Source organism: Pinus tabuliformis, chromosome 4_1, assembly GCF_031772625.1.
Source record: "Pinus tabuliformis cultivar Carrire ecotype Pingquan chromosome 4_1, CPIR1, whole genome shotgun sequence".
Classification (NCBI taxonomy): domain Eukaryota; kingdom Viridiplantae; phylum Streptophyta; class Pinopsida; order Pinales; family Pinaceae; genus Pinus; species Pinus tabuliformis.
The window spans coordinates 253,811,317-253,831,924 of record NC_142303.1 but is presented as its reverse complement, the minus strand read 5'-3'; the positions used below and the strand labels follow the sequence as shown (position 1 = coordinate 253,831,924).

Here is a 20,608-nt window from a genome sequence, read left to right as displayed (position 1 = left end):
TAATGCATGGGAAACTGCTGCTAAATGATTCGACTATCTTATATGCAAATGCAAAACTTAAAACTATGTGAAATGCAGGGACTTGGTTAATTTAAGTTAAATGTCTGTTCTAAGTTTGATCCCTTAATGCTTCTATCGACCAAGCTTATTCTTGGAAGTAAAATTTTAATGTGCAAGTACTAGCTTAGTATGCAAATGCAAAGTGAAATGATGTGATGGCGAAAGGAGGGCCTAAAATACGAGTTATTTCTAAAATATGTCATGAGTGTTTTTTAACTTAAGGCTCAAAAAAATAATCTTAATGTGAAAACAAATACTTATACCAACAATGTAAAATATGAACTCTGCACAAATAGTTACTGAAAACACAATAGGAAACCAATGTAAAATGTTGGAAATAAAACACTTTATATTCAAAAATCCATTTGTTATGAGGTACTCAATCAAAGATCATTAGATGCATAAGTAAAACTAAATTAGTCCTACTTAAATGAGCATGTAAAAACAAATGCACTTCAGGAATTAAGTTAAGTGTTTAAACTTAGATGACAACAATTAGGTGCAAAGTTTGAAATATCAGTTCTAGTAATCTGCTCTTAAAACAAATGGAAATGCCAACAATTTATTTTAAACCAGTCGTCCTATTACTATGCAAGATTCAATTTTTTCTGTGTAACAACAAAAACTTCAAATGGAAAATTGATAACTAATAATTCAGAAAATATCTAAGTTTAACTATTTCCAATCTAGTGATGCATTTGATCTTAAAACTCAGAAATAAATTACTAAAAAAACAGTGAAATAATATTAAGAAATTTGTCAATTAGCTTCAAAAGTTTATGAAAATAATTCTATTTTTGAAATGTATTGCAGTAAGGTGCAAACTAAATTTGCTGCTAAACTTTAGCTAATTGAAATTCTATGCCAATTGTTGATTTGGGGTAGCATTAGATGTGCTATAGGCCTCAAATTTTGCAGGGAAGCTTGGGCACATGTATTCCAAAGAACCCAGTAAATGTTTTTGGAAATTCCACCCATAAACAATTTTATTAAAATAATTAATATTTTTTAATGGGTCCCTAAGTCTAAACTTAGGAAATTAAAAATATTAATGGGTATTACTCTAATTGTGGGTGTAACTTCTAAAAGAAGACGAGGATCAACCTAAAATGATCTTAGCCATTGATTAGCTTTTAATATGGGCCGTTGAATGTCAACGAGAAGATTATTTAAGGAAACTTGAGGGTCATTTGGAATACACATTGAAAGATTAAGAGATTGAATTTCTGAAGTGAGAAGTTATTAGGAGGAAATTTTTATCGAGTAGATTTCTTGAAGTTGAGGGGTAGGGATAGCATTCAGAGAGCGAGAGATTTTCTCAGCTGGAGAATCATTAGCAAAGAGAGGTAGAGAGTGATCCAACAACTCTCATGCAGAGGCTGACACAGGGCCACGTAAAGGGTGAGAGAGAGTCCAAAATTTTGCAGTAGCGTTAGTTTCAAAAGTCAGAAGCCGAGGTGTGAGACCAAGAGGCTGAGAGCAATGACTCCTGGCAAAAAATCAATCAACTTGCTGGGTGATGCAGTGCCTAGAGGGGTTGACGCAGAGACTGCACAGAGGCAGTGCAGGGCCTGCCAGAGGCCCCTCATCTAGTGACCAGATCAGCCGAGATTTTTCTCAGTGACTATGTGAGGTAATGTCACAAATATTTCTGCCAATATTTCTCTTTCTATAACTGAATAACCCTTGAGGTATTCAAAGTATTCAAAATTTGCTACTGCTTAATAATAATAAACCCTCAGATCTGCTGCACCCGTTTTCCTGCATTGGGTTTTTCTGGGGACATTTGTCCAAAAATAATGGTGTTATTGTGTTGTATTTTCTTTCTTGCTCAGTCTCTTGTTTCCACATATAAATTAATTAAGTGAAGGCTGCATTGTATGTATTTCAATATTTGTCGTAGGAAATTCCAAATAACTTGTTCATGTAAATCTAACAAGTAGTAGAAATATCATAAGGTGTTGCAGTAGGGATTCCGTTTAGGAATTTTCATATAGTTTAGGAATTTTCACACCAATATTAGTCTTGCTTTCAATCAGATAAATGAAATGGGGTAAGGGTTTAGAGGATGTGCACCAGTCAGCCCGTAGGGGCTTGAAGATACTTGGAGATAAGTTGCCGAAGTCAATGAAAATCTTCAAATGCAAATGCCAACTCATAATTTTTTTTAGACATATTTTGTTAAAATTTTTAGGGAATTTTTTTGTGAATTTTTATGGTGAGAGAGGGTGAAGGAAGAGAGGCTTGAGGGTGAGGGTCGAGGTAGAAAGCTGGAGGCCGAGAGGTCTAGATGACGCAACGGGGGGAAGGAGGCTGAGAGCTGGAGGTGAGGGCTGAGGATGGAGGCTGTAAGGGGAGGCCGTAAGGGAGAAAGGGAGGCCATAAGGCTAGAGGGATAAGGGAGACTGAGAGTAGGCTGAGAGGAAAGAAAGAGAGGCCGAGAGGAAAGAAGGGGAGCAGGGGGCTGGAGATGGGCAGCGCAAGGCTTCTAGGCCCAAACAAATTCAATTTGTCCACGATCTTTCGGAAGACCTGCAGAACTCGGATCGAGTTTCCTTTTTGAAATTTTTCTTCAACCTGAAAATCAAACAAAATGGAGATCAGATCTTGCCCTCTAGGGCCTAGATCTGTCTCCAAAATCCACAAAAATCATCGGCAATCTTCAGATATGTTTTTGCACAAACATATATACAAAAATATAAAATACCCAAAAACCCAATGAATTAAAAAATTTGAAATTTACAAATCTACAATAATATTCTACAGATCTAGCAGATCTGCAGATCAAAGCCCTCTATTAGTTGGATCTAAACAATTTTTCACAAATTTATAAATAAACTGGAAATTTTAAAGAGGCACAAGCCCAAGAAAAACCCTGCAAATAAAATATTTTATAAGATGACTTCAAAAATTAAAAACAGTGGGCTCTTTAGATTTTGTAATCTGAGAGTCAGTTGGTCCAGTTGAGGACTTCCCCAAATGCCCAAAATCCTGAATGATAACTTCTGCACACTTAGATCTGATTGTTAGATTAATAAAGATTCAAAATAATCATAAAATCATCAAGAAATAGAGATACCTGCTAGTTCTATCAAATCAAAATGATATTTAAAAAACCCAAAAATATGTGCAAGATACCTGTGCACAGATCAATCCTCAAAGGCTATTATCCAACAAATACAAATAAAAACAACAAAGTATTAAGAGCAATATTACCACATAAATTTGAAAGAGGAACACCACAGTCTGAAACCCCAAAGTCTTTGCATTTTATTAACCAGAAAAAGTTACAAGAGCTTTTCAGAGCAAGTACATGATTTAATAATCAAATCCAAATAATGGAGAGAGACCTCTAACCAACAACTAGATGGCTTGATCCCTGTCAAGGTAATCTCGACCATTGATGAAGATGAAATGATATTTTAATCATCACCATCAAAATTAAGTTACTTTTTGAGGAAATTCGAATTTCACTTTCAATTTCTTTTTTAATTAACTCAAAAATGATTAATTTGAGTTAATTGCCTCAAAAACTTGACTTTGACTTAACTACTAAGGCCCAAGGGTCCAAAATATCTTGAAATTTTTAATATTCCCTTGGCTGGGGACCTCCAAAAATTAAAAACTTTAAAACCCACGAATTTTAAATGTTGGAGAATTTAATTTTTCCTTGGACCTAAATTAATTAAATTTCTGGCTTAGCTTTTTTAATTTATTTTAGTCAGAAAATTTAATTAATTGACTCATGAGAGGATTGATAATTTTTCCAACGCTCTAATATTTAGCCATGGTGTCTAATTATGAGGGACCATGCACTAAATATTTTTTACCTCAAGATTTTACAATTTAATACATAAAGGGGGAACACTCGTTCGTTATAGACCTTCAACATTTACTCATTTCTGCGACACAAAATATGACCTAGTAGATTAAGTGACTTGTAATAAAATAATCTAACCAAATAGCTAGAATTATTCCCAAATCACTTTTAGAGAGACTCGATAAATAATACTAGGACTCATTTAAGATCTTGATGACAAAATCCACCCTAGCTTTGGGGTGAGGTTGGAGGGAAAAACTTTGTCGATCATCCGTGTTTAGAAACACACATGAATCGGTGAGACGAAAAACCTCCTAGGATAGAAATCATCATCAGAAAAATAATTTACGTAGGTTGTTACATACATTTGTCTTACTAGGATCATTTACATTACAAAATGCAGAATAGGTTTACAAAACGCCAGTGTACATATAGCTGGTAATGATGAATCTGTGGATCATATGAGTGCTCGGGCATGATGGAAATCCTTGCGTGAAGAAATGTACAACTATTGGGTAGTTGACATGGAGTGGTCAACACTTCCTAAGCAAGAAAGCCATACAATTGAGTCTCTCTTGTGAATAGGCCTTGGGAGTCACTTTTCATCCTCCTATTAACCTATTCATCTAGTGATTCCTCTGTATCCTCCCATCGGTGAAAGTCCATAAAGCGCAGGGAGCCTTAATTGAGGTGACTGTGGGTTATCGCTCCATTGTTTCCCTTGACATATTAGTTGCCCTTCAGGGTCCCCTCCTAGGACCCCTGCTAGTTTGAGTGATAATAAGGCCTCTATCCCATTGTGGTCCCATTGTCTATTTTATACCTTGTAGGGTTTCCCTCTCCAAGGCATGTTAGATTTTGCTGCAACATGCCTTATTCAATGAAGGTGGCTCATACATTAATAAAGTATCTAAATAAGGTGGTTAGGGTAGGACCCTAATAGTCTCCGATAATGCATTATTGAATGGGTAGAGGGTCGATGCCCAATTGTGCATTGATTTTGTTTGAGAATAGATGTGGAAAGATTTTGTTTAAATAGAGTGCCTTGTTTATTATTAATATCTTAGAAATTGCATTATTTCCCAAGCATTTTGATTTGCTAACAACAATCTTGAAAAAAATTATGCTTATGGTTTGAACACATAAAGGACAAATTAATCCTTGTTGATGTTTTTGTAGTTTACAGCATCGGACGTACATTCTGTCACGGGGTCATGCTAATTTGACTAGGGGAGAATGATACATTCACCCATGGGGTCAAGCTGATTTGGCTAGGGGTGAATGGCCTGGGGCAGTCTTTCTCCCATGAGTCTTGGTGTCTGGCTTGGGGAGATTGGCCCATCGTACTCATGTTACTTGCTCTGGGATGGAGTGATCTATTTTTTATAGAGCGGGTTTGATTTGTTTATTTAATGGGGTTTTTACCCATTAGTGGAATACACAATTATAGTTTAATGTTGAGTTGTGATGTAGGCTCAATAAGTGAAAGGGTTCCTTGTGATGAGCGGCTTCTGATTGGGTCTCCACTCAACATTAGAGCTCTATATAAATAGATGAGCATGTGAGGAGACACCCATCAACATAGCAAGCTCATTCATATCTTTTCTAGTGGAGGAGAAATTTCAGCGTAGGAGAAATCTGTTTTCGGACTCATCTTTCATCTTTTTCTTCATCATTCTATCTCTCTTCGAGGGCGCACGTGTGAGGAATTTGACTGCAGGTTTGACCGAGTTTGACCAGGCTGCATGTGTGAGATATTATTGCAGTCTGACAGTTTGACCAGCTGACGTTTGAGGGTTTGACCAAGCCGAGTTTGATCACATACTAGTTTGATTAGGCCACATGTGTGGGTTTGACTGTAGACCAGTTTGACCAGCCACATGTGCAAGTTTGACTGCAGTTCAAGGGTTTGACCACAAACTGTTGGCTAGAGTTGACTGTGAATTTCTGAGTTGACTTTTGACTAGTATGACCAGTAGACGTTTGACTGGTGATTTGACTTGTAATATTGGCACAAATTTCTAGACAAATTTCTGATTTGTAAACCTTGCTGAAAAGACAATTTCTCCTCAAGAAAAGATTGCTGGGTTTTCTTCAAAGGTTGGGTTTCGCAGGGTAAAAATATTGTGTTTGTTGTGCATGACTATCTTTCTATGATCTTTATTGTTTCTGCTGCATTTACAGTTGAGATTTTCTGTGTATAATTATTCAGTGACATCAATAGCATGAGAAATATTGTTTGAAAATCATTAGGAAGTAATTATCAGATCATAAAATTGTATTCTACTGCACATGCTATAGAATTTCAACAATCCTTTAGCACTGAATTCCCAAGAGTAGCTTGCTTCCCATTGTTGGGCATCAGTCTGATGATCCTAAACACCGAAACTAAAAGATTCAAGTCCAAGTAGCATTTGAGGAAGCCTAATCTCTGCTTGGTAGAGCAAGCGCAAAGATCAAATTTTAAATTTCACTGAGCATTTGTATTAGTGAAGTTAGTGGACTATAAGCCCCTTGTTTACAAATCAATATTTATGTGCTAAATGTTACCTTTTGTTACAAAGATTAGTATGCTTGTTTGCTTATGACATTTAGACTTCCAATGTCCTACTATCATTGCTTTAGACATATCCATTCTTCTACTTAATTTCCTCTATGAGATTCTTTGAGATTACAAACAATAGAACATTAGGAAGTTATAATTAACTTAGATAATTATACTTGGTGGAAGATAACCAAAATCTGGTATGTTACAAAGTAGGGCAATTTTTAAATGATCTTTTGCTAATAATAATTTTTCTTCCTTTTATCTTGCATTTTTTAATCCAGCATGTTACCAAATAGTGCAATTTTTAAAGTATCTTATTCTAATAGCAATGTTGCTACCATTTATCTTGCATTTTTGTACATACTTTAAATTATTTTGAGTCTTTCGAAAGAAACCTATGTTAATATGATATCAACTTTCTCGTATATTTTATTAATACATGTTAATTAACTCATTCTATGCCATACATAAATTTGTGATTTTTATTTGCCACAGAACTTTTATTTGATAGGAAGAGACAAACAAAGAATACATTGGAGAGTGTTGAAGATAGATAGGTTGGATCCCTCGGAATTAATAATTCGTGATGATCCTACTGCTTACACACAAAACGAATGCAATGAACTACTACGAAGGATAGATGAAGGCAACAAGTCTACAGGTGGTCTTAAGTTTGTCACCAATTGCTATGGAATTGTTGGTATGTACTTGCTTTGTAGTATCATTGACTATATAATGTTTGGATTTGATCATAAATTTCTTTTTTAACGAAGTATTGCTTGTAAGTCGTAATGGATTTCATTTAACATATTCATATTATAAATTAATAAATGACCAAAGACAAGAATTTTTTTTTCCCTTTTAATTCTCAAAGGGAACAAAGAGAGTTCAGTAGGATCTTAAAATGACCAAAGACTCGAAAACTACAATTGTTGAGATTCTAATCTAATTTTGTTGATACACTTTAAGCATTGGGACTTATTTTCCTTTATTGTCTAAAGGGCCATAATTGAGATCATCAATTTCAGTTGCTGATTTGTTTTGCTATTCAATGGTGGATCACATACATCTTTTACAATATGCTTGGTCAAAGTTTGTAACTTTTGGGTCAAGCATTTGTTTTCCAGATGACCATTAACGGAGAGTGATAGAGTATTTATTTTATAATAGACATACTAGTGTACTTTGCTTAATATAGTACTTTGTCTTGTGAGTGAAATAAAGTGTCTTAATTTGCTAATTAAATCACGTGTCATTGTTGTTTTATAATGGTAATTACCACCAACTCACATCTGTCTCATGAGACATACATATATTTATGGAGATGTTGCATTTATTACTTAAAAGATCAAATCAGTGATAGTTACATCACAATAAAAACAGGGTTTGAGGAAAATTCCACCATAAAACACCAAAAAACAACTGTATGAGCCTTAGTGCTTTTTGTTGTGATGTGGAGTTCCTCTTGAGACATCTTTTTGGTGCATCGCTTTATTACACATTTTCCACCATAAAAACACCAAAAAACAATTGTATGAACCTTAATGCTTTTTGTCGTGATGTGGAATTCCTCTTGAGACATCTTTTTGGTCCATCGCTTTATTACATGTTGATTAATGTGCCAGGTTTTCTTCTCCCTCTCAACTTTTATGTGTAAATTATATGTGCAAACTCTAGAATAATAACATGCCTTATGTTAACAAGCATTGCATCAATCCCATCATACATATCTTTGAATCTAGGCACGTTTGTGTCAAAAAAGTGGATCATCTATAACAATGGCTCAAAAAATTCAAGGTAGTCCACTCTAGCTCCCTAGTCAACATCAAGAGTATCTTAATTGTCATGGCTCTTCCAGTTTGGGACTACCATCAAATATACCAGACATTGCTAATGCCCATGTTTTCCAAGGCTACTTCCCTCTCCACAGCCTCATCAAGAAAATAATGTGGGAGGGAAAATGAGTCCTAGCAACTTACAAGTTTTCAAAAAAGGTTGTAGAAAAATTCAAATAAATATATCAACAAGAAAGGAAATTGGAAATTAAACTTCATAAAAGTATTAGATACCTTTAGGATGTCCAATTGGAAAGAAAGGTTCTCACAAGTAAATGAAGATCAAAAGGATGACACTACTATATATGAGCAAGGTACAAATCTTCTACATATTGAAACACCAAACACCAAATCAAAGTTTAAAAAGAAGAAGTTGTAATATTTGAGTGTGAAATTTTTAAAGCTGTTGCAGTTAGATGGTTATTATTCACCTATCAATTGATTATTTTTCTTCTACAAATAATTGCAGCAAACACTGAATAAAACACTACTGCAACTTCAATGAAAATAAATAAACCACAGGAACTGAGAAAATTATTGCACACACACAAAATATGAACACCGATATTTTTGGAAAAATGTCCCTGGAAAAACCCCATTGTGGGGTAAATCAATTTTGCAGATGAGGGTTTTATTATTATTAATGTTTAACAAATTAAGAAATACATCAACTACTTGCCTCTTACTGGCAAAGCCCTTGCAAATATTTTTCTCCACTCCTATTGGAAAAATCGAACTGGAAATGCAAGTTTCCTTTTGCAAAAACAATTTGGCCTCCCTCTGGATATTTGCACTTCCTCTTGCTGCTCACATTGGTGATTGGAAAATATGCATGACCTGCTCTAGGAATTCTCTCAGACTCTGGAAATTCGTTTCGGCAAATACGTTGCCTCTTGCAACACTTTGAAGCCACTTGCACCTCCTCCGATAGCTAACTCGGACACTGGAAATTGAATTGTAGCCTCTACAACTCGCACTGGGTAACTTGGAAATGCACATTAGCTGAATCAACCTCCCTCTTGCAGAATATTTCGGCCTCCTTCCTTCTCTAGGAATATTGGAATCTCTGTGGAGAATTTCTCCCAAAATTCTCTTCCCAATCTCTTCGTTGAAACCCCGCTGCTAGTGTCCTCCATGCTATCACATCGTCCTTGCTATCATTGAAAATTTGTGTCTTGATGTATTCTCCAAATGCCCATCAATTTCCTGATATAATCTCTCATTGACAAATCAACGACCATGATCAAATTTCAATTAATGGCTAAGATCATCTTGACCCCTTCTCATGACTTTTCTAGAAGTCACTAGAGGAAAATTGATTTACCTTAATTAATTAAGATTAATTAAGCTATTTCCCTAAGTTAGACTTAGCAAAATTAATAAACTGGCTAATTAGTTCTAATCAGGCATTTTCCTTAGAAACTTTTTCTGGGTATTGGAGAAAATGTGTTCCTTAGCTCATAGACACCATCTGAAACTAGAACACTTGTTTGAGCTACATAAACTAACATTGAAGATGTGAAAACATGAAATTGAAGGAAAACTCTCTACTAGATTGAGATGTCTTGACATTCATTGTTATGAGAGTTAATTGTCATGACATCATGGAGGGTATTGACGGGGTGGCACATGTTAACACCTATATTTTTAGAAGACCAAGAGCAAAAGCCATCAACATGCTATAAGATCCTTTGCACTACTCACAATTTCTTCCATTGATGAGTCTCATTCTGTGATAGTGGATATTTTCTTTCCACATTATGATCTTGGTCTTTATTTGATTTACTATCTTCAATTACTTTAGCCTTAGCATTATCTTGAACCATGCTCTACAATTTGCCGCTCTAAGTTGTCTAGCTCACTAGCATTAACACATGGGCATTCTCTTTGTTAACCTATGCAATAGCATGTGCATTTACATGATATTAAAGAATACCACTAATTTCACTAGATATTAATAAGTGCCTCCCAAAATCCTTTTGTTGAACCCCATCTCAATGCATAATTCTAATTAAAAAAACATGTAATTTTACTAGGTATCCGCTATTTTTACTGGATACCATTTTTAATATCCGTCAATACCTATAAAAACCCCTATGCCTTGCATATGTTGAGCACACACTGATATTGAGAAGGGGGGAGGTGAATCAGTATAAGACAATTTTTACTTATTTAAACAATCATGAACCATAGGAAAACAATCACATATGAGATCTATTAGCTGCAAAACATGAAACATAAGATGTACGTGGAAACCTTTTGAGAAGAAAACCACAAATATTTTTTTTAATAATTCTTTATAGGCACCAACTTACTCTTACAAATATTTATAGGCACTAACCTACTAGAAACACCAATACCCACTGGTACAAACCCTGGTAGGCAACAACCTACTTTTATAGATCTTTGTAGATACCAATCTATTGGAGACATATTCCCACTGCTATAAATAATCCTAGGCAATGACCTTTTGCAGGCACCAATTACCACCACTGCAAAATTTCATAGGCACCAACCTTCTGGAGACACCAATCCTCAACGTTGCAAATATTTGTAGGAACCAACCTTCATCGAGTTTGCTTGCTACTTTTGCCTTCACGAGGTAAGGTCAAAATTTGAATATCCAAATGAAATTTATGGTAACTTTTCCAAAGTTTGTTGTTTTTGGCCTCTTCGTAAGAACAAAATTGTACAACATGCCACATACCCAATTTTGCAAATTTAATTTTGAAATTTTTACTTGAGGTATTTTTGTATGTCCTTAGATCATTGAAAATTTCACAGCAAAGTTCCCAAAAAAGAAGTTATAGCAAAAAGGCCAAGCTAACTTATTTGACACTGATTTCAGGACCATTAAGAAACCCTAACTTCCCAGAGGGATTCCATAGTCCAAGCTAGTAGGGCTGAATTTTCGAGGAAATGTTAGACTCTCTCATAAAACAATAATAAATCCAAAAATAAATAAATTAATTAAATATTCCAAGTTAGGAATTTGTGCCTAACTCTTGGGTTGTTCCTCTAAGATAGGAGTTAGTTTAGGTAACTCCAATATTGGTGTGTGTCTGGTGAGAAATTATCTCAACCAAAGGAGAAATTATCTCAACCAAAAGTGTCTAAGATAGCACGCACTATCTTGAGAACACTATCTCTCATCTATTTATTTGTAACACTATATTCAATTATTTTGAAGGTATGAATGAGAGATAATACATGAGGAAGCATGAAGCTTCAGCCTTTTTCCGTCAATATTTTGTGTCTGATTTTTATGTGTGTTTTTTTGTAATTTCTTTGAGTTAGTTTCATTTTCAACATGTGGTATCAGAGCCAAGTTGATTGGCAGGGACAAGTGAGGGTTCTGTATTGTATTTTGGCCTGCGCTGGAACCCGTATTGAGCTATAGGTTTTCTCTGAAACTCAGAGGAACTGATCTCGAGCTTTCGAATTTTTGAAACTAGCGGCAAAGACACTGCAATTTACATGTGGCAGAAGCTTCAGATTCTGATTATGCTACTGTCGACTTTAGCAAAGTCTTACAGTGTGGGATTTGGTATTCGTTTAGAAACATCAGAGTTGATAGACAGAACAAAGGTATTTCATTGCATGATCAGCGTAGCCGATATCCAACCATGAACTTATTCGAACAAGTTGTTGTGTCATAACGGAGGCCGATTGATATATGTAGTTGGAAGCCCGTGAAGCCATATTATTTCGTGGAGGGCCGAAAGGCCATTGTTTTCCCAAGCGTGCGATGTCGAGCAGCTGACTGTATATCGCTGTTGTGACAATATTAGTGTGGGTAATATTCCACCTGCATACGACTTTTAAAAGAGTCAAGGCCGCAGATGTTGCTTCTACGCATCAAGAGAGAACGACTATAAAGGTGGGGTGTTCAAACGTTGAGAGCCTGCGTGTGAAGAGCAGGTCAATGCGCGTGAGAGCAGATCGATATATAATAAATCTGCACGTCCTGTGCCCTGCCTTCCACTGATATTATTGCCGGTTCTCTACTTGGTAATGATTCTTCAGCATTTGTTTGATGTTGCTTTTTACCACTTTGGATTTACTCTGAAAAGCACTGAAGATGGATGAATAAAAACTTCTTGACCACCTCTAATAGTTCGATATTTTCCTGCTTCACTTGAGATCTCTAATCGGCATGCATGTATAAAGAATCCTGAAGTAACCGCCTTCCTGATTACCTGTGTGTTTCTTCCACATGAATTTATCTTTACACATAGCCTGTGAATCAATTTCCTGAGTTGATTTTCTGATTTCTACGACTTTTTCATAGCCCGATTGTTTATTAAGTTTTTGTGGCACCATTGAGAAGACTAATTTGACTGTAAAAAGCCCTCATTTACATTGAGATGCGTTATATGGTCTCCCTCTGCAGCAGCAAAGCGGTCCTTCACTTTATCCAATGCCTTTTCAATTCCCTTGCTAGACTGAACTGATAAAACTATTGCAATAATAAGAACTTCCTCACAACAGCCCATTGAGCTTGACGAGAGCAGCATCTTTGAAATCATAGGCTCTAGAGAACTTCAGCAACTTGAAACCCAGTTGGAGATGTCAACTTGCCGTCTTCATCTAAGACACCTATTGCATAAAGAACCTCCAGTGCCCTCCTCAAATGATTCGAGCTTTCTCCTGCACGTAGATCAAATCGCCAAAGTCAACTTTTTTTAAGCACTCTTAGTGGAGTAATATTTTAAAGGTTTTGTGTGGAAAAAGTGCATTTCCAGAAACGTGAATTCAAGTGATTTCATAAAGTTTTAATAATTATTTTTAATGGGAAGTATGTAAAGGCTTTTTTAAAGAGTGTTTATAAAGTCCTTATGGAATTTTAAGGAGACATAAGGAGTATTTCTAATTCCTTATGTAATGGAGTGATAAGTTTTGGAGAGATAAGGTGAAAGTATTTTGAACTTTGGAGCGATAAGGTAAATTTATTTGTGTATTTGGAGTGATAAGGTGCATTACATTTTGTAAATTTGAAGAATATTTTGTGGAGATGTAAGTGTATTATTTTGTATTTGGAGTGATAAGGGAAAGTTGTTGTAATTCAAAGTATTGTTTTACTTTGAGAGGGATCGTGTCACTATCCATTCAGATTTTGAAGGGTTGTCAGCTTGGCATTATCATCGCTTCAAAAGTTGAAAAATGATGTACTCCAGTCATTAATAAAAACATATCATTTTTGTGGTGATTGTGTCCTAGATCCGCCCGAAATTGAATAAGGGGATCTTAGGTACACCATGTGTATTTGTGATGGCGAGTGTTTTTTCATGGCTTCATGTTGTTGCTTTTTGATTTGTGTCTAGTTTTGACACATAAATGATCTCATTTAACACACCTAAAGTTCAATGCAAGCAAGCACAACATTTGTAACAAAATAGCATCAAGGAAGGATAATTAAGCTCAACACATGCATTTGCTTCACTACAACAAATAATCAAAGTTTTCAACATCGGCATTCTACCTCAACAAACAATTTCACTCAATACAATCAAGTTCATGAATTTGCAAACTCCAGCGTTTCAAGCAAAGTCTACATCACTACATTCAAGTTAATGAATCTGTAAAATTCAACGTTTCAAAGCACAGTCTACATCAGCATTATTGAACTTGTAATCAAACTCAAATTACATTGAATTGTAAGGGTGCATTCTCGGTTGAAACCGACACCCAAGCCTTGAATTGAGTCAAATTGAATTCATTGTAGTGAGTCATTAAAATCTTTGTAAGCTTTTTTGGGTGCATTTTCGACAGTGTTTGACACCCTTCCTTTAAGCAGAATCTAGTGAATGCACGAATTTTAATTCTAAAGCAAACAAGAAACAAGTTCACATCTCCTACAAGCGAGCGTGAGTATTCATTCAAGCAATTTGTGTCAAAACTGTACAAGGTTCAAACCTTCAAGCGAGCCAGAGTGAAGTTCATTACAACAACGATCAAAGCAACCAAACAAGTTCAACTCTAACACCAATCAAGCAAGTTGAAATCGACATCAAGGGAGCGTGGCTATTCCTACAAGTGAGCGTGAAGTCATTAAGTAAGGCAAGTGAGCATTCACATAAACACAATCGTCATCAAGCGAGTGTGAATTCTAGAGTTTAAGCAAGAAAGTTCTACAACTCTAGCAAGTGTTCTCAGCAAGTACAATAAGCAACAAATCAAGCGAGCGTGCCATTCAAGTCCCATAGCAAGCGAGCCTATCATTCAAGTGAAACAGTTCAAAGCACGACATCTACGACAAGAGAGCCTGACTTCAAGTGAGCAAGTTCAGATGGCGCAACATATTCAGTGGTTACACATTCTTCACAGTTTGATCATCTCCAGTGATGAAGACATGGTGCACATCAACAAGAAACTCTTGCTGATCTTTCACGACATCTACAACAAACACATGAAACCATTGAGTTTCTTCAACTCGAGTCGCAACTACAAAGAGATGAGCTGCAACAGAAAAGTGCTTCTTCCAAGTCATTCAACCATACAGATGAAGATAAAAATGTTGATTTCAAATCACTCATCCAAACAACTTCAAGTGTCGAAGTTGTTCATGATCAAATTCAAATTTCTTCCAAACCCATCACCAAGCCCTAGGAAGAGATTCAACATAACAAGAATCGACGAGGCTTAGGATATGTCACTGATGACACCAACTTACATATCCCAGATTATTCCAAGCCAATTAAGTTCGTCAGTGCAGGATTTCTTGCACAAATCCCCTCAGCAGGTTCTGAGAAAGTTGCAGACAAACAGAATTGCACGCAACCTAAAGTTGTATTCCAACCGAAATGTTCTCATTGTCAAAGAACCGGTCATATGGAAGATCAATGTTTTGATCTCCATCCTTGTCACCATTGTGGCAAGCACAATCATTCCTCAAAAAAATGTCGCAACCAACAAAAATCAGCCAGATTGAAGATACATTATGAATGGATTGATCCTTGGGAATGGTCATCCACAGTCAAATGATTGTCTCAGTTCTACAACCGACTACAATCACACATAGTGCAGCCAGCAGTGAACAGATGATGGTACTCTCATGCAGTTGAATGAGGGAGTACAACAGTGAAACTCTCCTACACTTGAAGTGGGGGAGTTCAGATATATATTGGAGTAGATTGTCTCTCCTTTCAGCTGACAAAGGGGGGGAGTTCAAATATATTTTGGAGAAGATTGTCTCTCCTTTCAGCTGACAAAGGGGGGAAAATGTCAATGAAATTGGCAAGTGGTTGTCAGACTGAAAGTCTCGACAATATCAGCGAAGCAGCCAGTGGGCATTTGTCATCAACAGTGAGCATCAACAAATTCGCCAGTGGGCGATCGATAGCCAAAGCAGCAGTGAGCAGCTTTCATCATAGCAAAAGCAACATCGAGTTGTTTTTCGACATCTTGAGCCAGTGGGCGATAATCATCAGCAAACACGCCAGTGGGCATTCATCAAATTGTGTCAGTGGACACCGGATGCTGTTTTCAAACAAAGGACAGTTGGATCCTTTTGCGGCTTGGCACGTGATGGAGTTGTCAAGCAACATTCAGAGATGAATCATGCATGCAGCTGATTCATGTTCTCTTCAGATTTGAGTTTTTTCCAGCATCCAGTTTTTTCGGTTTTTTTCAGTCAATGTATTTGAGGATCAACATGAGAACTTGGAAGATGGTTCTCGTTCTTATTTTTGGATTTATCATTGAGGGGGGGAATGTTAGACTCTCTCATAAAACGATAATAAATCCAAAAATAAATAAATTAATTAAATATTCCAAGTTAGGAATTTGTGCCTAACTCTTGGGTTGTTCCTCTAAGATAGGAGTTAGTTTAGGTAACTCCTATATTGGTGTGTGTCTGGTGAGAAATTATCTCAACCAAAGGAGAAATTATCTCAACCAAAAGTGTCTAAGATAGCACGCACTATCTTGAGAACACTATCTCTCATCTATTTATTTGTAACACTATATTCAATTATTTTGAAGGTATGAATGAGAGATAATACATGAGGAAGCATGAAGCTTTAGCCTTTTTCCGTCAATATTTTGTGTCTGATTTTTATGTGTGTTTTTTTGTAATTTCTTTGAGTTAGTTTCATTTTCAACAAGAAAATATCTCTTTGAGTGAGTCAACAAAGAGGAAGGACTTCCAGATCGAAATCTTGCCATGGCAGAGGGAGTAGCGCTGACCCTCAGTGTGAGGAAGAGATGGTGGGACACAGTTTTTCGGCAGGTAGATTGCTAGAAAGACGTCAGAAGAGAGAAGAGAAGCACAAGGAGGGAATGTTTCCTCAGTAGACTTCCTGCCAAGAAGTCCATTTTCTTATTGACTGAGCAACAACAGTAAGAAGCAGAGAGGAGTAGTTCGACATTTTCGTGGCAGAGATGGGAACCAGTGGGCTGAGAGATCAGGACAAGTTGGATGAGGCATCCAACTACATCATCTGGAAGGCAATGATATCTTCCTTCTAGCTGAGCATTCTCTCAAGACCTATGTCGACAGTGTGGTGGCTGTGCCTGCAGATGCAGATCCACTAAGGAAGTAGCAGGCAGAAATGGCGAAGGCTAAGAGGATGATCCTTGATGGAGTAAAGGATCATGTGGTTTGTCACGTCGCTAGCAGAGGGACTGCTAAGGAGATGTGGGATGCTAGTCTTTGATTAACACAATTACTTCATTCTTTTTGGAATCCATGGAACAGGTGTTGCGATAAGGCCTTGACATCCTTAAGTTTAGTTGTTCCATGACTTTCTTGGTCATAACACTAGTTGAAGCTCCTAAATCTAGCATACAATTGTGTAGAAGGAGATCATTAACTATCAAAGACGTAAAGAATGATTGATGATCCTCATTCGTCACATAGCAATTTATATTTTTCAGCTTAATCTCTTCATCTTTTGGTTCATCACCTTGTACAACAACAATTTCCTTTGTTAAATCTAATGGCACTTAGCAATTTTTACATTTGGGATGGGACCTTCATAAGTTCAAATACCAAAATAGGAATCTTTGCATTATTTAACCATCCTTCCCAATCAATATTGAGACCAGAATTATAAGTCTTAGATGCAATCTAATTTTCACTTTGATTATTATGCCTTCGCTGATAAGTTAATCCTCTACCTTTTGCAATTTCCAAGATTTGCTTCGGAGAAGGTTTCTCACCATATATTTCAGTAATCATATCCCTTTCATCACTAAAATTATTCACACTATAAGAAGACTGGAGTGTTTTAACATCACCATTATCTTTAACGACCTTTATCCAATCCTCCATAGAGAAGTGGTATTCCTTACCAACAATGTTTGTTTGATTACTTTTTCCCGCCAGTTCATTTTACAAGATTCCTTTCACAATAGCGCAAGTAGATTCCTCATGAAAATTATCACAAGGTCTACAATATGGCGCAGATTGTTCAACCGTATTTGCAGACTCAAGTGGATTGGGCGGTCTTTGTTCCTTAGGAGGGCCCCTTTTCTACCATGCATTATTATTTATGTTATTATTTCTAGGTTGAAAATTTTGTGCTTGTGATTTTTACATTTAGACCAACCTAGCTTGCATGGCACTCATCTTTCTCGCATGATCAAGTTTCATATCTTTAATCAATTATGTCAACTCTTACTTGGACCTCTATCAAAACCTGGAATCTCAGATTTCCGAGACACTTTTCCACATTGTTCCATCTTTGTAGCCAAAGTCTAGGCAACCTTATAATCATTATGTTTAGCACGTCTTAATTCATAAGAAGTGTTGACCACTACGTGTCAACGACCCATAGAAATACACCCCCTTTTTCTCAAAAGGGGTAGCACCTGATTGATATGTCCGTGTCGTCCAGCTATCATCATCAACTTGATTATCATGTTATAATGTAAACCCATTCTGCATATATGTGATGTAAATAATCTCAGTAGATTTGTGTCATGTATGTAATTGCCTAGGTAAACCTATTTTTCTGGTAACGATCTACATTCCGGGAGGTTTTTTGTCTCACTATCCATTCTCGAATGGTCGATAGAGTTTTCCTTTAGCCTTATCCCAAAGCCGGAATGATTTTTGTCACCAGGATCTTAGGCGAGTCCTAGTGTTATAGATCGAGTCTGTGTAAAAATGATTTGGGAATAATCCTAACTATTTGGTTAGGTTATTTTATTACAAGTTGCTTAGTCTACTGGATTATATTTGTGTCGCAGAAATGGGTAGTTTGTGAGGGTTTTCTTCAAATGGGTTTTCCCCCTTGAGATGTAAAAAATGTAAAAAATTCATGATGTAAAGTGTTTTGAGGGTTGGAAAAATAATTTATCCCCTCATAGGTTAATTAATTAAACTTTCTGGACAAAATTAATTAAAATCCTAAGCCAGAAATTTAATTAATTATAGGTCCTAGGTAAAGTTAAATTTTCCAATGGCAAAATTTATGGGTCCTTAAAATTCAAATTTTAAAAGCCCTAGAGACTAAGGTAAATTGATTATTTTGCTAAATTTTAGGCCTTTCGTCCCCGGGGTTAAGTAATTTTAGGCCTTTGGTCCCTGGGGTTAAGTCAAAGTCAAAATTTTGAGGAAATTAATGCAAAATTTTAATTTTCGAATTTATTAAAATGCATTTAATTGAAAAATTCGAAATTTCCTCAATATTTAAAATTTCGACGGATGAGATTAAAATAAATTTTGATCCTCATACAGTGGTCGAGATCACTTTGACAAGGATCACTTGAACTAGCCGTTGGAAGATTTATCTTTAAATAGGAGGTCAGTTGTTAGTTGAGATAATTCGATCTTTGAGTCGTCTGCTAAGTGAAAGCTCTCTTGTAATCTTTTTTCATGAGCAATAAAGAAAGACTTTGGGGTTAATTTCTACTGGTGTTACTCTTCGTGGAAATGCTGTAAGATGTGTTATTTTCATGCATAGATTTCCTTTTAGCCATTGATGATAGTTTTATGAAGAGTGATTTAAGCACAGGTATCTTGCTTGATCACTGGGGTTTGAATGGTAATTTAAGTTCTAAATATAATGGCAGGCATCTCTATTAAATCTAAATTTTATTATCGTTTTCTTACTCTACGTTAATGGTTGAATTGAGTTGGGTAGGGAATTCTTGATTTTTTAGATCATCGGGCGTTCAGGGAAGTTTTCAGTTGGACCAGCCAACTCCCGATTAGTATTTTTTGAAGATCCCAGCGTGATTGAATCCCGGGCTTATCATAAGAAGTTTCATTGTTGATGCATGAAAGGTTTTGGGCGAAGCACCTCTGTTTAAATTTAAAATTTCAAAAATTTTCTGTGCTAAATTGATAAATTTGGCTTTTAAGAGCCTCAGATTGTCAGATCTGGGAGCGGAGTTGGACTCACACTCGCCAGATCTGGTAGATCTGCTACTCCTGTGCATAGATCTTGTAATTTTTTTTAATTTTTTTGACTTAGGGTTCCTGGGGTTTCATTTATTTTTGTATATTCGGGTTTTGGCTGTTTGTGTTTTCAGGTACAGTTTGCCGATTTGAAGGTGAAATTTGATTTTGAAGCCAGATTGAGGCCCTGGAGGGTAAGATCTGGCCTCAAAACCAGTTTCTGCAGGGGCATTATTTTTGTAGTCCAAGGGTTTCTTAAATTTTTTATTGAATCTAGAAAAATTTTAAATTTTTTTAAAGGGTTTGACTAGTGAATCTTAAGCAGAAGTACAACGTTTTAATCAGAGAATTCTGGAAAATTTTGTTGGGTTATTTGGCTACCAGTTTCTCCTATCTGCTGCCTGGGGTTTGTTTTTGTGCTCCCAAAATTCTTTTGAAATTTCTGGGCAAGCTTGTCTGTGGTTGCTCCAGCTCCCAGATCTCTGGTTTAGGCTTTGAAATCCCTTCCATCGCTGCTTTTCAACTTGCATATAATTTGCTGCAGCTATTCTACTTGTCTGCGCGATCTCTTTCCTTCTTATTGCTATCCCCTCTCCTTAACCCTCACGCAGTTCCATATTCCCTCATCGTAGTCCCTTCTCCAGCTACCCTTCTCGTCTTACACCACTCTCCCTCGTAGTCCTCCTCTTCCCTGTGGTCTCCTTCACCCTTCACTGCCCACCGTTTCACGTGCTTCTCTGCCCACAGTGATAACCCTTCCTCCCTTGCGTATTACCTCCAACATCCTCACGCAGCCCCATCTACGCTGCTATCCAACGTCCGTCCAAGCGTTAAACCCTTCTATGCATTTTCTGCCAAACGTGCTGCCCTTCTCTATCACGCAGTTTTCATTCCCTACTCTTCCACACTACCTGCCATTCCTTTCCTCCCTCTGCCTCCTACATCACCTGCTTATCACCAAAAACGCATCGAACTGTGTCTCTCCACCGCTGTCTAGT

The 20,608-nt window shown here is 36.6% G+C and overlaps 1 protein-coding gene across 6 annotated transcripts in view; it reads left to right on the top strand.

Moving 5' to 3' along the window:
• Positions 1–20,608, top strand: part of LOC149175229 (phosphoinositide phosphatase SAC2-like) — a 282,478-nt gene that overhangs the window by 131,470 nt on the left and 130,400 nt on the right. For 4 of the 6 annotated variants that reach the window (XM_089419554.1, XM_089419552.1, XM_089419551.1 and 1 more), the window contains one exon: positions 6,924–7,128. The exons of 1 other annotated variant lie outside the window; for it this stretch is intronic. In XM_089419554.1, coding sequence (XP_089275680.1) covers positions 6,924–7,128 — 205 coding nt within the window. The remainder of the gene's footprint in view (positions 1–6,923; positions 7,129–20,608) is intronic. One more of the 6 variants, XM_089419555.1, reaches the window with a different exon arrangement.